This window comes from Boleophthalmus pectinirostris, unplaced genomic scaffold (genome assembly GCF_026225935.1).
Source record: "Boleophthalmus pectinirostris isolate CB_2022bp ecotype Guang Dong unplaced genomic scaffold, ASM2622593v1 HiC_scaffold_10, whole genome shotgun sequence".
Taxonomy (NCBI): domain Eukaryota; kingdom Metazoa; phylum Chordata; class Actinopteri; order Gobiiformes; family Gobiidae; genus Boleophthalmus; species Boleophthalmus pectinirostris.
In genome coordinates, this window is record NW_026570971.1 from 14,719,468 (window position 1) to 14,735,307 (window position 15,840).

The 15,840-nt window shown below is 40.9% G+C and overlaps 1 protein-coding gene across 1 annotated transcript in view; it reads left to right on the forward strand.

Annotated features, from left to right (window-relative positions):
- The first annotated feature begins 557 nt into the window (after positions 1-557).
- Positions 558-15,840, forward strand: part of nrxn3a (neurexin 3a) — a 41,087-nt gene continuing 25,804 nt past the window's right edge. The window contains exons 1-4 of the mRNA XM_055157784.1: positions 558-718; positions 5,573-6,571; positions 10,319-10,339; positions 11,220-11,246. Coding sequence (XP_055013759.1) covers positions 5,887-6,571; positions 10,319-10,339; positions 11,220-11,246 — 733 coding nt within the window. The 5' untranslated portion in view covers positions 558-718; positions 5,573-5,886. The remainder of the gene's footprint in view (positions 719-5,572; positions 6,572-10,318; positions 10,340-11,219; positions 11,247-15,840) is intronic.

A 15,840-nucleotide genomic window follows, 5' to 3' on the forward strand; every position in this document is an offset into this window, starting at 1 on the left:
AACTGCTTTCGAAGAACTAAAGAACTGACTTCTCTAGTTCTAATAAATTTATGGAGAATTATATAACATAGTGTAAAGACTGATGTGACTGAAGTATGTATCAAGATCAAACACTAGAAAGAGTACAAAAAAGGATAGTTCTATTATCCAGGAATTGTTGATTTTTACTAGTAGTTGATGATATGTCAGATTATGTAAATGTCTTGTGTACATGCATCTTGTTTTCAATAGCCACATAATAAGGCTTAGTCTACAATATTTTCCCCTCGTTGTCGGTAAACACATGTGCGTTCGTGTCTCGTGTTTGATTGGTTCCTCGTTTGGAGGCCTACACCGACTAGACCACAGTAAAAAGCCCTTTAAGTGTTTACAATGTTTGAAATGCTTTCGTCCTCATCGTGTCCCGTGCACTGAGTAAAAACGGAGACGTGCTCGTGTAGTGGCTCTGCGCAAGTGCGTGGACGCGCCCGCGCACACCACGCGCGCGCGTGGAGGGCGGGCCGTGGACGCTCAATGTTGCCCGCAGCAAGCGCACGCATCTCTGAGCGCCACACGGGCATCCACTGCACCGCGCTCCACGAGGCTGTCCGCGGATCCACGGCACGCGCATTCCGCTCCCGCGCCAGCTCCGCACCGCACTGGGACTAATGACTGCCGCCTCACTGGAATGTACCCGGGATTTTACTCTGTGGATTATTCTGGATGCGTTTGAGCCAAGGTCAGTGCGCACCGCTCTGCTGCGTTAGACACATTTGGGCCAAACACCGAGGAGGATCGGGTGTCACAGAAATCTGAGAGCCAAAGGTTCGTGTTTCTAGAAACAGGCTAAAGACCTGTCACTTCGTTTACAGAGCTCTTTTCATTTGTGTGCAGCTGGAAACGCGTCATGTCTGAGCCGTGCCAGGTGTGTTCATGTGAGAGCGAGAGCGGCCTTGCATTACGCAGGGGTCTCGTATGTTTTATGTGCTGTGTTTTGTGTTTAAATCACCAAACTCGCTTATGCGAAAAAAGGTTGGGCAAAAAGACGCACAGAAATGCGTCGGATGTCATCGTTAAAGTGTTGGACCGCACCAGAAGCGCTGCCTTTACCTTCTGTGATGATGAATAATGAATAGTGCGTTGGGCAGGTGTCGAGTGTCTGCATTGTTCTGATCTGCAGCTTTAACAAACGTAGGCCTAAAGAAGCCATTTCCACTGATGGAATAGAACTGTAGGATAGACGGTGCACTAAAACCAGGCTGCGTCTCTTCTACCGCTCACAAGCGCTCCACCTCGAAGTGGTAATAATTTGAGGCCTATTATTTGGAGAGATATACGATACAAATATATTACTTTTTATCATAATGTTTATTTTGATATTTTCATTTCAAAAGGACAGCTCGTTGTCAGAAGAATGTGTATCTTAGTGAATGCCAATGCGGAATGGGAGACAGTTACAAATGAAATAGACATTGTGTTTGATGCGTGTGTCACGTTTCTGCTTCACAGACACACTGTTGGGTCCAGCCCCTTTCCTCGGCATCTGAGTAAAAGCAGATGTGGCGCGTGAGCTTGGTCTCCAGCTTCACGCGCACTGACCGTGAGCGTCGGCGTGTGTCGGATTGAGGACTTAATGGGATTAGAGTCTAGTGTTAATGCGAAGGGATTCTCTGCTCGGGCTGCTCCACACGGGCGTGCCTCTGCTGCGGGCCCAACATCTTGCACAAAATGGCATCTGCACAAATCAAATCAAACTCTTCTCCTTTATGTCGTACAAAATACTTGATTTGTTTCGTTCATTTCGTTCAAAAAGACCCAATGCGGTTGAAAATTGCTTCGTAGAATCAGGTTGAATTATTTGTTGAGTTATGTGGGAAGTGACTATGAACTAAATTAATTGTGTTGATAGATTTTTGGATGAAAACAATCAGAGCTGTTGTAGGCCTGCTGTGTGCGCACATCTGCAGCAGTGATTGCGCTGTTTCTGCGCGTTTGGTGCTGGCCGTAATAATGTGAAAAATGATCAGAATTGGGAAGAATACAGAGGTCTGCTTCTTCAGGATTGCGCTTGCCAACTGAAGTGCTCCTGAGTCCAGTGGTGTTGCTTGTGCGTTACATAAGGTGTGGTCTTCACAGTGGGCCTTGCTCCATCATTAATATATCTGTCAAAGGGGGGAAATATGATTAAATAAATAAATACAAAATACAAAATATTGACAATGTACCTCGGCTCATGCTGGTTTAGGCCCAGTGACCAAAAAGTCTAACTCAAGAAATCTTTCTTTTTGCCAAACTAACGGTGCGCAAAATGCTAGATGTCTGAGCGGACATAAGGATGTTACATAATTGTATCAGTAGCGTGGGTGCGCGCGTGCGTGTTGTGGGTGTGTCTGGAATTGTATGCACGTGCGCGTGCTTCGCGTACTGTTATTCACTTGTATCAATTTTTACTCATTTACATGTAACTCGGGCCTCGTGTGTGTAACTCGTGAGCCTTGCGTATGTGAGCATGCTCCACGAAGCTGTGTGTTTGCGCGTGCATGTGCGCGTGCGGCGGGGTGAAGTGGGTGCTCTCTGTCGGTGATGTAATGCCGTCAAGGCTCTGCAGCAGAAGCACAGCGGCTCTCACACCTTCCTCAGACCAGATCCGATTGGTTCTCCTGGTTCTAAATATCCAAATGTTGTTTGTGCGTAAAGGGCCGTAAAGGTGTGGTTTAGATATTATGAGCACTAGTCTCCTGAGAGACAACACAGGTGTAATCATGTGACCACACTGGAGACCGGCCCAGAAATTATGACTTTGTATGTTAAATGATGCGTTTGGTGATAATTGATTTTTTTCCCACACACCCAACAATAATGCATGTTAAATGATATTTAGCTTGAGTTTGAACAGTCTCCATTCTCGTATTCATCAGTGTGATTCCTTTATTTTTCCACCAGAGTCAGAGCTGTCAAATGTATTCTTCACAGTACGCTATTATTATTATTATTATTTTTATTATTATTATTTTCCCATAAATGTGTCGGAATGATTTTTCTGGTATTTTCCAACCTCACATGTTTATAGCCTATGCATTTGCCTGTTACAGGCCTTTTACTATAGGCCCACCGGAAAATACGCTTCCAATCATCCAAATGTTTCTTACTGTTTTTAATGATGTATATTCTCATACAAGTATTTTACTTAATGATATGAGAGCTGTGCGTGTGGCCTGGAGCGGAGGCGCGTGCACGGCTGTGATGACATGCATGAGTGAAGCACTACACGTGTACGCGCCTCTCAGCTGATATGATCTGAGACCGAGAGACATTTTGTTACACATCCGGTGTGCGCGTCTGTGAGCGTGTGTGAGCCCTGCACCTGCTGTAAAATCACTGGCAAGTGACATCTATTTAAGCACAAAGGGGCTCCTGGTGGGCAGCTTTTATTTGCATCAACACGCGCGCGTTTGCAGGCGGCCGCTGATGTTAATAGGATTCAGAGCGCGCCGCCTTTTGTCCGCGCTGATGTGGACTTGTCTCTGCTGGCTTTTTCAAAAGAGCCTTTTCACGGTCAACAATGATCAGGCCGTTTAGCCTTTTAACCCCAGACTCTCTCTCAACACACACACGCACACGCACGCACACCTGACACTCCTGTAATTCAATGCGTAGAATCTGTATTAATAGTATAATATATTAATACTATTATAGCAATAATATTCCGACAGAAGCATATACATACATATGCCAGTGAAAAAACACAATTGGGCTCTGGATGGTTACGGAATATAAGGCAAATAATTAGTTCCATCGTCGGTGCAGAAGGAATGCGCGGCGTGGCTGTTGATAAGAGTTATCTGCGGAGAGATCTGGCACAATAATCCCCGGAGAACGGCCCTGCCCGCCGCTGATAAGAGCGACACAAGTGCTCAGAATAAAGGCGTGTGTGCGGACATGGATACAGTAGAGGATACATGGCACCAATGTAATCATCTGTCACATACTGTGCCACGAAAATATATCCTGAACAATCCCACAAGCTAGCACGAAAGGATATGTGAAATTGTTCTGTAGCCCGTGTCCCCCATCACAATTTACAGTTAAGTATAGGCCTATTGTCTTTACAACCTTTGTATATAAAATCACCGTTACTTGTTCATTTGTTTATGATTGGTTTAATGGATTAAGATGGAAGCATGGTCAGTAAAATACTCCTGCTTGATTGGGCTGATTGTATTGCCAGCTACCTACACTGTTACACTGACAGCTCATCTGATTTTGTCAAAATAATAGCTGGCAACAAAGTTATCAAATTGGCCTATGCGTTATATCTGATCTTTGATGTCTGGCTACATAATATGCTGCATTTAAATTCCTTTAATGGTATCCCTTACATTAGGCCTATCGTATATGATGGGCCTGTAATATGAAATAAAAAGGTTTTGTGTTCAGGATCTAAAACAACAATTTATGGTCACCTTTTTAATTTAACCTCTTTGCAATTTTGGGCGCACAAAAATGCAGTCCTATTTTCAGCAGACCATGCCGATCAGATTAGTCTTCATAATTATTGATTTAGTGGATAGTTCCTGGCCTGTATCAAAGGTGAACAGAATGCGTTTTGAGAGCAGGCGTGCACAGAAGGCTGTCTCTCCAAACGCTGGTCAGATAAGGTGTCTGTCTGCAGACTGATCGCCCGCGCGGCACCGAGAATAATGACTTTCATTTACTGCGCAGATGACCGATAAGTGCGCGCGCACTGAAGGACAGGAAGCGCGCGTGTAACACAAACTTTCCTCGTGCCACGTGTTCAGGTACAACACAAAATATTGGTAATTGTCCTGAAGAATAACTAAGAGGCACTTATGGTACTTAGACAGCAGGCTAGGTTTTTGTCTGAGCCTAGCCATAGCCTACTCTATTTTTATTTGGGACATTTATTTTCGGTGTTCTAAATCACGAGATTTTTTAAAATTCACATCTGTTGGCCCTGAACACAACAACCTATAGGTAATGGCTATCGGTCTATTGGTGATATTGTTTTACAGCGGCTAAAAATCTAAGACAGAAGGAACGGGGGTAAAAGTCTCTGGGTGAAATAAACGTGTCTAACAGCTTCGCTTCGTAGTAGGGCTATATTCAAAGCTAACCCCCACATTTTGGCCTACACAATGTAGGCCATGCCACCGTGATGATGACTCAAAGATGAAGCAACTAAGGTAGGTGAAAGATATTTCCAGAGTCCTTGCTCCCTGCCTAGACACATGGATCTATTCATGTCAAGGATCTAACTAATCGTCTCCAGAAGCCCCTAAAGGACCCACAGGACCTGCACCTACAGGACCTGTTCCCCTTCTAAAGATCTATAACAGGTCCAAAATTGGTTGTAACTAGGCATAAATCAGGTCTAGAATAAGACTACACAATTGTGTAACTTGTCCTTAAACCTGGACTAACTCAAAAAAAAAATGAATGTGGATTAAATTGCTGTACCAGCTGAAGAGCACATATACCATAGGTGGTAGCACTGTTTGAGAAACACTGCTTCAAGTGTGTGCATGTTTTGTCTGTAGAGGCAGTATGACGAGTCTTGTTTTTTCTGTCACAGATGGGCATGAGACAGGCTCGAAGATTCCAGTCCAGCTGCTTTTCCCAATGGACAACACGGAAGAGGAAAGTTCACTTGCACTGAAAGGATCTCTACACCTTCTGCCTTCATTCCAAAAGCACCTCCTGCATTCACTGACAATGAACGGAACAGAAATGGCTTTAGACTGTTAAATATGACTGTTCTGATACTCCCCTAAAATCATATTTTTATAGAAGATATTTTTTGAAAATCTTTTTGCAGCCAACATCAATTTGAACTGGATCTGCTCAGATCCCTGAATATTTGAATAGAACTGCCAATTCTTCACAGCTATGGATCTTGTACATTTTTGTATCCAGCTGCAGCTTCTGATGAGCACATGTTTGGGCCTGGAGTTCCTGGGCACTCCAGGACAGTGGGCGCGCTACCTCCGCTGGGACGCCAGCACTCGCAGTGATCTGAGGTTTCAGATTAAGACTGCCTCCCCTGATGGAGTACTGCTTTACTTTGATGATGGGGGCTACTGTGACTTCCTGCTGCTGTCCGTGGTGGAGGGCAGACTGCAGCTGCGCTTTAGTATCGACTGTGCAGAGACCAGTGTGGTGACAGACAAGCGGCTGGACGACAACCTGTGGCACTTTGTCATGGTGAGCCGGTACAACCTGCGCACTGTGGTGGCTTTAGATGGACTGGCCAAGGCCGACGAGGTGCGGCCCAAGAGGCAGCTGATGAAGATAGTCAGCGACCTTTTTGTAGGAGGAGTTCCTCAGGACATCCGCAACGGAGCCCTCACTCTGCCCACAGTCAGGAGCATGCCTCCATTCAGAGGAACCATCACTGAACTCAAGTACGGAAACAGCGCCCCCCTGCTGCTGGGAAGCCTCAAAGTCCCCCTGGAGACTGAGGGCTGGTGTTCTGTCAACCTGTGTGAGAATGGCGGCACCTGCTCCGTGGTGGATGGACAGCCAGTGTGTGACTGCTCCAAAACTCCGTACAAGGGCCGCTTCTGCAACCAAGGTAACCCTCTCTCTGCTATCTCTGCTGCTGTACAGGCTTAAGGCTGTTCCTATTAGTTGTGTCAGAAGATGAAAGAATACCTTTTGCGTAGATAAAAAATAGAGCTGAGATGATGTTGTGTAGAGAAGGTTTGGGATCGTCACTATTTAAATTCTTTTTCTCACAGACTCTTGATGCTGCTCCTGTGTGTGTGCGTATGTGTGTGTATGTGTGTGTACATGTGCGTGTATGTGAGCGGAGCGGGGCAGAGCTGTGTGAGCTGAGATTATCGGCTGCAGGTTAATGACATGAGTCCTGTGGCTGCTGATAAGGAGCCGGCCCATCTCTTTGAGCCAATCAAAGACGGCTGGGTTTCTCTTACATTCTGTTGTAAATCAGTTGTGCTCAGTGCTCCTGGCAGACACCGCTGCAGTCGGGTGAATACACTGTACTTCTGTGCTGGAGATGGGATCTTCTCACTGTCTATGGATCTCACAGCTCATTTGTTTATGTATTTCCTGTCTGTAATTAAGCGTTTGGATGGCAGCCGCACAGATACATAATTCAGCTGGGCCACAGTCACAGACAATGGCCGAGTGGGGCTGGAATTCCAAGATTAGCTTCTTTATCTCTGCTGTGGCGCTCCTCTATAATGGGGGGCACGGGTGGGGGATGGGCCTGCACCTCTGTCTATTCTCCCGTGCTTCTATTTGAGAAGCTTTGTTTTGCTCAATTCATTAAAGGCATTAATGAAACGCACAGCAGCTCCACCGACCAGTCCATTATTACATCTTTTATTACATCTACGAGCAGCCTCACCCGCCCTGGTGCTCTGACTCAAGTGTGTGTCAGCAAGAGTTTGCAGGACAAGATGGACATTGACAGGACAGTTACATAAGGAAAACTCAGGACAGGACAGTTACATAGAGACAGACAGGACTATTACACAGTATATGCACAACCAGTCAAAAGCTTTACTACTTTCTACATTTTGTGTACATACAGAAAATATAAAATATATGAAGTAACATATTTGGAATTATGTAGCAAAGGAAAAAAGTGAATAACTCAATAAAATCAATAAAGCAAAAGATGACTACTTTGAGGATTTGAACACAAAAAATTCAGTTACTTTTTTCATTTGCTACATAATTCCATATATCTTACTTCATATACTTGATGTATTCTGTATGTATGTAAAACGTAGAAGGTAGTAAAAAAAATATTTTAAAAAATTGAATGTGATGTCCAAACATTTGGTCGTGTATGAGACAGTAGTGAGACAAGGGACAGAGATGGGACAGTTACATAGGGGACAAAGGACAGAGACAGGACAATCCGTGTATCATTCATTTTTCAAAATATAACCAAAAATAAGAAAACGACAAAACAACTTTTTTTTTTCATTGTCTCCAAAACCAAATTGAAAAAAACAAATAATGATTTGTTTTTTCAATTTTCATTTTTGTGTTTAAATTAATAATGGAAAAAAAAAAACAGATAGTGACCATTTCCTGTTTCCGTGACTTAAAACTGCGATGCCAGACTTTTGCGCCACTTACAGACTGAACCAGGACTAAAACAGGATTAAACCAGGACTAAACCGGTCTCAGTCCTAGCCCCAGTCCTGGTCTGGTCCCGGTCTCAGTCCTGGTCTCGGGCCCAGTCTGGTCCCCATCTCAGTCTTGGTCTATTCTCGGTCTGGTCCCGGTCTCAGTTCTGAGCACCCGACATTCTACGCGAGCGCAAATCTGGGCTTGTCCTGACACTCAGTCCTGGTTCAGTCCTGTTTTAGTCCTGGTTCAATCCTGGCTCAGTCCGGCATCACAGTTTAAATCACAGAAATGAGAAACGACCATTATCCATTTTTGCCATTATTCATTTAAGCACAAAATCGAAAACTGAAAAAAATGAATCGTTATCCATTTTTTCATTTTGGTTTTGGAGACAAATAATGAAGAAAATAGATGTTGTTTTTTTTTTGTTTTGTTTTCTTCCTTTTGGTTTTATTTTGAAAAACGAATGAACAAATGACACACGGATTCAGGACCGTTACATATAGATGTATAGGGAAACGACATTTCCTTTAAGAACAGGGGCCACAGATAGGACAGTATAAGGGACAAAGGGACAGAGTTACAGAGAGGACAGACACGGGGCAGTTACGTTGGACAGATAGGACTGTTACTTGTCTAGGAACATAGAGACAAGGAGCATATTTGGGACTGTTGTATATTGGACATACTTTTACATAGAGGTATAGTCAGATACATTATGGACTAAAACGTATCTGCGTATGGACCTGTTTGTTACCACACTGGTAATGGGTCAAATGGCTGCCACACCACACGTCCCGCACCCACAAAGGGCAGGTCCAGGTCTGTACACTGGATATGGCCAGTGTTGTGAATCATTCATATGTTTGGAGTATAAACAAGACAGGCCATTGGAGCTCTCTGTCACGGACTACACACCAGGCTAACTCGCGGTGAAAGAAAGTTTAGCATTCGCACAAAGGACACCAAACTGAGCAAAGAAATGTTGCAAATAAGCATATGTTTTGAGTGTCTGTCATACTTAAATGAAACAGGGTTATGAAGAAATGCTATTGTTATACTGGTGATTGTCCCTGTTGTCTTTAAGTGTTGAGTTATGTCAATGATGAGGATGCAATTTTGGGCACGTACTGAAAATTTGTATGTGTCAGATCTTACCTGTAACTTAAGCTATACTGTAACTTGTATATATAAATGGACATAGCTAACACACTATCTGCCGCATTCCAATATAAGAAGTGAGCTGTCCATAAAAAATTCCTATTCTTAATAAAGAACTCGGCTCCAAATTTGCTTCTGTAACTGCAGGCCTCGGTGAGCTTCATTTGACTGGAGCTGAACGCTATGGGCGATGTCATAATCACTTTGTCCACTTCTTTATACAGTCTGTGATGGAGAAAGCAAAACAATACAATGGTGACAAACAAGTGGCAAAACATTCACCAAAAATGTTGTATCTTTAAAACGATTAGGAGTGTAACGATATCCAGGTCTCATAATACAATATTGTCACAGTATGAACCTCACGGTACGATGTTTATTACAATATTATGGGAAAGCTCATGATATGGTAGGGAGGCTTACAATTAGGGATGTAACAATATCCAAATCTGTTGGTTTTCATGATACACATCTCACGGTACGATATTTAGGAGGCTGCAAACAAAACTGTTAATATGCTCATTTTCTTCTTAAAATGCCTTGACAAGACTTAATCCAAATAACTAAGACTTAAAAGTGCTTAGAACTGTTATTTCTTCTTGTCTGTATGGAGATGTTCACACTGAAATGGAGCAAAGGATCATGGTCTATGTAGTTCTCTGTTTTTTTTAGCTATTGCTGCACCATAACTCTTAATTTAAACAAAGAGACTTGTAATTCGATATATTGTGATGGTCCACGATATTATTGTGAGAACTTTGACAATATGATATCACAATATATTTGTTATTGTTACATCCCTAAAAATGATAAAACAAAAATGGTTATTTCTGCCTATATGTACTATTCTATATTTATGCACAAATATAGGTGGTTGTGGTTCTCGGTGAATTGGAGAAACCACTGAGTGTGCAGAACATGCATATGGCTGTGCTGTTTGCCAGCCCTTTGTATGGCCTCTCCAAAGTGTGATATGAGTTTGCATGGAACCAACATGCAAAGAGCAGTGTGCTAATCTGAGCTTTGTTTCCCTGTGTCTGTTTCCCTCCAGAGGTCACACAGAATCTGCCAGGTGAGTTTTGTGCACGTCTTATTCTTAAACTAAACAGAATAAATGCAGGGGAGTCCCGGGTGGTGCAAGGGTTACTGTGGACAGATGGTACTCTGCCTTCACCGGTCTGGTCTGGCCACAGTCGAGAGAACAGGAAGTCAACCTGGACACGTTAACCAAGATACTACTGAAAATGCAATATGCTAAATTTATGGTTTTATATGGATAGAAAAATAGATTCATTGTGTTTGCAAAATTATTGAGAAATTTCAAAATAATTGTATTTGTATTTTAATAATCAGTAATCATTAACCAGACTACAGAATCTAAAACACACACTGAAAGACTTTATGTGGCAAAGACATTGGCATTATTAAACCAAACTGTCAAAAAATGTTTGATATATGTTAATAATACACTTAATTTTAATATTCTCTATCAAGAAGCCTTCAGATCAGTTAACATTTCAAGATTTTTTAGGTTTAAAAATATTTACAGTCTGAATCTACAATGGAAATAATCATTTGGCAAGTAAATTAACAAAAAAATATATATATAATTTGCTGACTTGTCCACTACTAAAATAATCATTAGTTGCAGCCCTATTGTGAAGTCATGAGACAAGATGTGTTGCTCTCTGCAGAGGAAATAATATTACCTAAATGATTTAAAAATAAAGATGTATTTTACTATGAGTCATCTGTATTGAGCAGCAGCTATGATCCGGCTTACCTCCTGTTGTCTAAACAGGGCCACCTACAGACTGGGACCAGGGATCAGCCAGTCTGTCCAGTTCAGCCTAACAAACTTCTCTTAGCTTCTGTCTGTGTGTTCTTTACATTACAATACCACAGTATTGTAAGGCAGTGTTCTGATCCTCTCCTCTCCTTTCCTCTTTAAGGCTTTGCACATATGATGGCAGAACAAGGTATGTTCTCCCACATGTTTAAGATGGGTTATAACATGCTTGATATGGTGTGATTGTGATGTACTTTACTGCCCAACAAAGAAACAGCTCTACTCCCTATCAACAAATACAGAGGACCTTTCAGATCTCGAAATGTGGGAAAGAATAGAATTGCAGGGAATACAGATGTGATTACAAATGTCACAATTATAATAACTTTAGGGAGATTATCATTCGAAATTTTACAGTAGTATTTTCAAAAAATTTTAGCATGACCTTTATTGTTATGCTGAAATAGTTATGATCAGCTCTGAGCTCTTTGTTGGGCTGTAGTACGATGTTTGGACAGTGTCTCTGATACTTGTGACCTTTAGCCCTCAAAACTCAAACAAGAAAGAAGGTTTTTTATCATTCTATTTCCCTCCTTAGTAATTAATATTTTTTATTACCAACAGAAGAATTTTAAAAGTTTACTCACCGTTGAGGCATTTCAAGCATTTTAAAGGTCCTATATTACACAAAATAGACGCTATGACCTTAAAGCCATTTATTATTTACATTATTTACATTTATTTACCTCCTCAGAAGCATACCTGGAGTTGTGCTTTGTTTCATTCACACATGTTTTAGTAATCCTTTGATAATCTGTCCATATCTCCAAAGCTCAAAATGCTCTGTTTAAGCTTTCATTCAACAGCTACATTTCATTTTATCTTTAGCACAGTAGAGATTGGAAATTTCACAGCTGAAATTATCCAAATAATTCTAGTGAAGCTGTATGGTGTTTAAAAACTCAGTGGGGCGGAGCGCTTCCCAGTGTTTTCCATTTGAGAGAAGACCAGAGCCTAAATATGCGGTGATCGTGTTTTAAACATGTATGAATGAAACAAAGCCCAACTCCAGATCTGTTTTTGATGAGGAAATATTATAACATAGATCAGAAAACAGCGTAATCTGGGCCCTTTAATTATGCTTGTTGTTTATTTTTTATATTCTTTCTTATTTATATTGTGTATTATTAAAAAGATAAAAAATAGAAATATTGGATCCAGTGTAGTTAGTTATTCATTTAATTTACAGTTACTTAAAAATGATCTCATATAAAAATCTGATCTTCCCACATAATTTCAAAGACACTGTCCAAACCTCATGCAGTTACTCGTGTGGTGGTCGTTGTAATAGATGCAGTGTGTTGAGTATCTATTGACCCTGATGTCCCTCTGTCCTCTCCTGGTTCTCCTGCTCTGCCTTTGGACCCTGGTGCCTCTGCTGTAGCTAAGAGCAAAGGTACCACTTTCTCTCAATCTTTTCTTTACCGCCTGTATGAACAACAGCGCTTGTTTTGTGAGTGTCTGACCATGTCTCCACCGTGTGCAGTGTCTCCTCCTCTGTGTGCTCTGTGTGTGTTTTTGTTAAAGTCACTGGAGGAGGGTGTGAAGAAGGGATTGTGGAGAGGGGTGGGAGTGGAAGAGAGGTGTTCTTAATCTGACATCAGACTGCTCGACCACTTGGGTTACAACTGTGCACACAACATTTGATGATACACCTGCATATATAGTACTGATTAGGTTTGGGGGATCTGCCAGAAAAAAAATCGTGATTTTGTTGGAGCCAGATCATTTTCAATTATAATTTATTAAGTGTCAGATGAGATACAATTTCCACAGGATGAGACGAGACATGAGACTGGATCTGCAAGAACGAGACAAGATGAGATTTTGATTTTGAGATTATTTATAAAAAAGTACAATACAGTTCCCAACTTTGGCCTCACCATTTTTGATTTACTTAATAAAGCGCTACTAGTGATCAGTTCGTAATAATACTCAGGGCATGGTCTGAAAATGATCAAGTTGACTGTTCAATTTACATGGTTTACAGTCCCAGAGATCGACAAATGTTCAGAGATCCTTAATGACAATATTTTGGACAGAATTGTATTTACCAGGGGTCTCCAACTTGAAGCGTGGGAGTTATCAGTAGTTCTCCACTCTCTTCCAAGTAACTTGCCAAAGGATTTCTGAATACTTATTGCTCTGCATAACTAACATTTGTTTAATTAAATACCTATTACCGTTTTAAATGTGTCATTTTGATGCCCAACTTTGTGCACTAATAAATGGATAATGGTTTCTGTTTTATAGGCGTCTAACTGAACCCTGTCTAAGGCTTGCCGTGACTCTCATATTTACTCAATTTCTCGCAACTGCTAAAATTAGTCGCTCTCTGGCATTTTCATTTTACAAAAGTAGCTCACTGGAGGAAAAAGGTTGGAGACCCCAGGTACAGACTAATTGTTCTCCAGAAATAATAAACCTGTGTAACATACTTTTAAACACTACAAAAGCAAAAGTGTATAGGTTTCTGTTGCAACATAAACAAAAACGATTAATTGATTTTCGGTCACTATATTCATTGTAAATACACACTTTCTTTTTTTAATCATGGCACGCTATTTCTAGATTCAATTCTGTTCTGAACTTAAAATTGATGCATGCATCCATCCTTTTGAAAGTCAGTGTTTTGTGAAGGCAAGGTCTCAGTTACAAAACCAGATAGGTTCTTTCCCCAGTCTGCTTTTACACAGGCTAGTGTCCCTTTTATGGCATTCCCCACTGCCAGCACGGGGCTGGTCACTCCTCCTCTCCGTCTGTCCCAGAGAGAGAAGGGGGCAGGCTGGAGCAGTGCCCAGCGGACACTCTCAGCCACTACCAGCCTCACTGCTCTCAAGTTCATGCCCTCACTTTAATCATACTATCTATAACTCATACATACATACAAACACATTTCATCTAATGCCAGAAATAGCCCCCTCCCCAACCACCAGTCATGGGCATAACTACAGAAACACCAAAATGCTATCACTATTAAAATGTGTTTCAAAAACCCCTATTATTATTATTATTATTATTTCAGTTTTGTTTGTTTTTGTTGAGGAATAACCCATGTATTAAATCATACTTTTCTTGAACAGTAAAACTCAACTCTATTCCATCCCCAGAAAAAACTGATTACTAACTCCAATAATAATAATAATAATGTGTACTTCCAGTGCATTGTAACCTAATTACACAAAAATGTTTGATGGACTAAACTTTTTAAATGGATAACAACTATTCCAGACATTAAAATAATGATTTGACTAAGTTTGGACTAAAAGAAAATTTGAATTTGACCTTGTTCAAAAGCAGATTTCATTTTCTTTTGGTATCTCCCCTGCTATGCCCTGCTTTCTGAAATATCTCTGTGCATATTTAGATTCGAGCATATTACAGGGATGAGGGTCAATCCAGTCTCAAGCTGTTCATGTAGAGTCCCACTGCGCCCTCGTGCTCATGAGCCAAGCACCTACAGAGACACAACAACAACACAACCAGGCAAAACACAAATGTCTGAGGTGCAAGTAGAGAAGTTATTTTTTTTTCTTTGGTGCTAAATCTATGAATGGAGAAGAAATAGATGGAGAGTTTGAGGTGGTTGATGATTCTGCTGCTGAAGTGGAAGAAGAATGCTGTGAAAATCTGACTGGGGAGACAAGTCGCGATCTGTAGTCTCCCTGGCTGAATTTAAGCAACAGCATCAACAAAACATTGCACTTTTTATACTTCTCCTTATCTCAAATGTATACGGCCTTTTGTAGTGACCCATGTGACCCTGTTTTTAAGTTTATCTGATTCTCTGGAGTGAGCGGATAGTCTGACAGCGTGGGAAAGCTAGGCAAAATGTGCAGAAATAAGTTCAGATCTGCTCTAGTCAGTGAAGAGACTTGTCATGTATTTGCACGTCAAATCCAATATACTGAACATTTTAATTTTGTCACTATCAATTTTTTGACACATTCTCCCATACTATGATCTTGAGTGAACTTGTCAGATTGGAACGCTCACTCTATACCCCCCTGCAAAAACTATTACCAGAAGCATTTTTATATGTACCAATAACTAGACTTTCAAAGATTACTGCTGTATTTATGTATAATATGGGGAGGTACTGAAAAATGCAAAATCATCTATTCATATTAAAATATCCTGTCAGGCATTTGGACATGTTTCAAATGTGAAGAAATGTTTAATAACAGTTTTGGCTAATCTCAAATAGTCTGGATGCTAAATTTTAAACACATTTTCAGTACTAAAGTAAAGGCTTGATACTCGATTTGTTGGATTTATTTATTTAAAGGGATAATGCATATTAATGAATGTACAATGTAAATATTAGATTTAGCTCTGTACAGACATTCAATAACAAACACACAGTAAACACAACTGTAAAGTTAAAATGAGCACTTAAGATCAGTGATCACAGACCTGGTTCCTCTTAAAAGAACGTTTCAGGTTCATTTTAAATGTGTTTAACGTGAGCCTGTCTCGGATAGCAGCTGGGGGTCCTATTTCTATACCACAGTGAAAATAAAAAAGAGTAGAATATAAATGTAATGTAATGTAATTTATATTCATATATCCTAGATAAAGAGCATTCTAAAATGATTCAGGAAAAGGTCAAATGTTGTCTTTTCTCTTTATTGTCAGTACTGATACTTGTTCAAATGAGAATTTTATATTTGTAATTGTCTTTTGCAATCCTGCTGCAGCAAAACAATACATTTAAGCCCCGG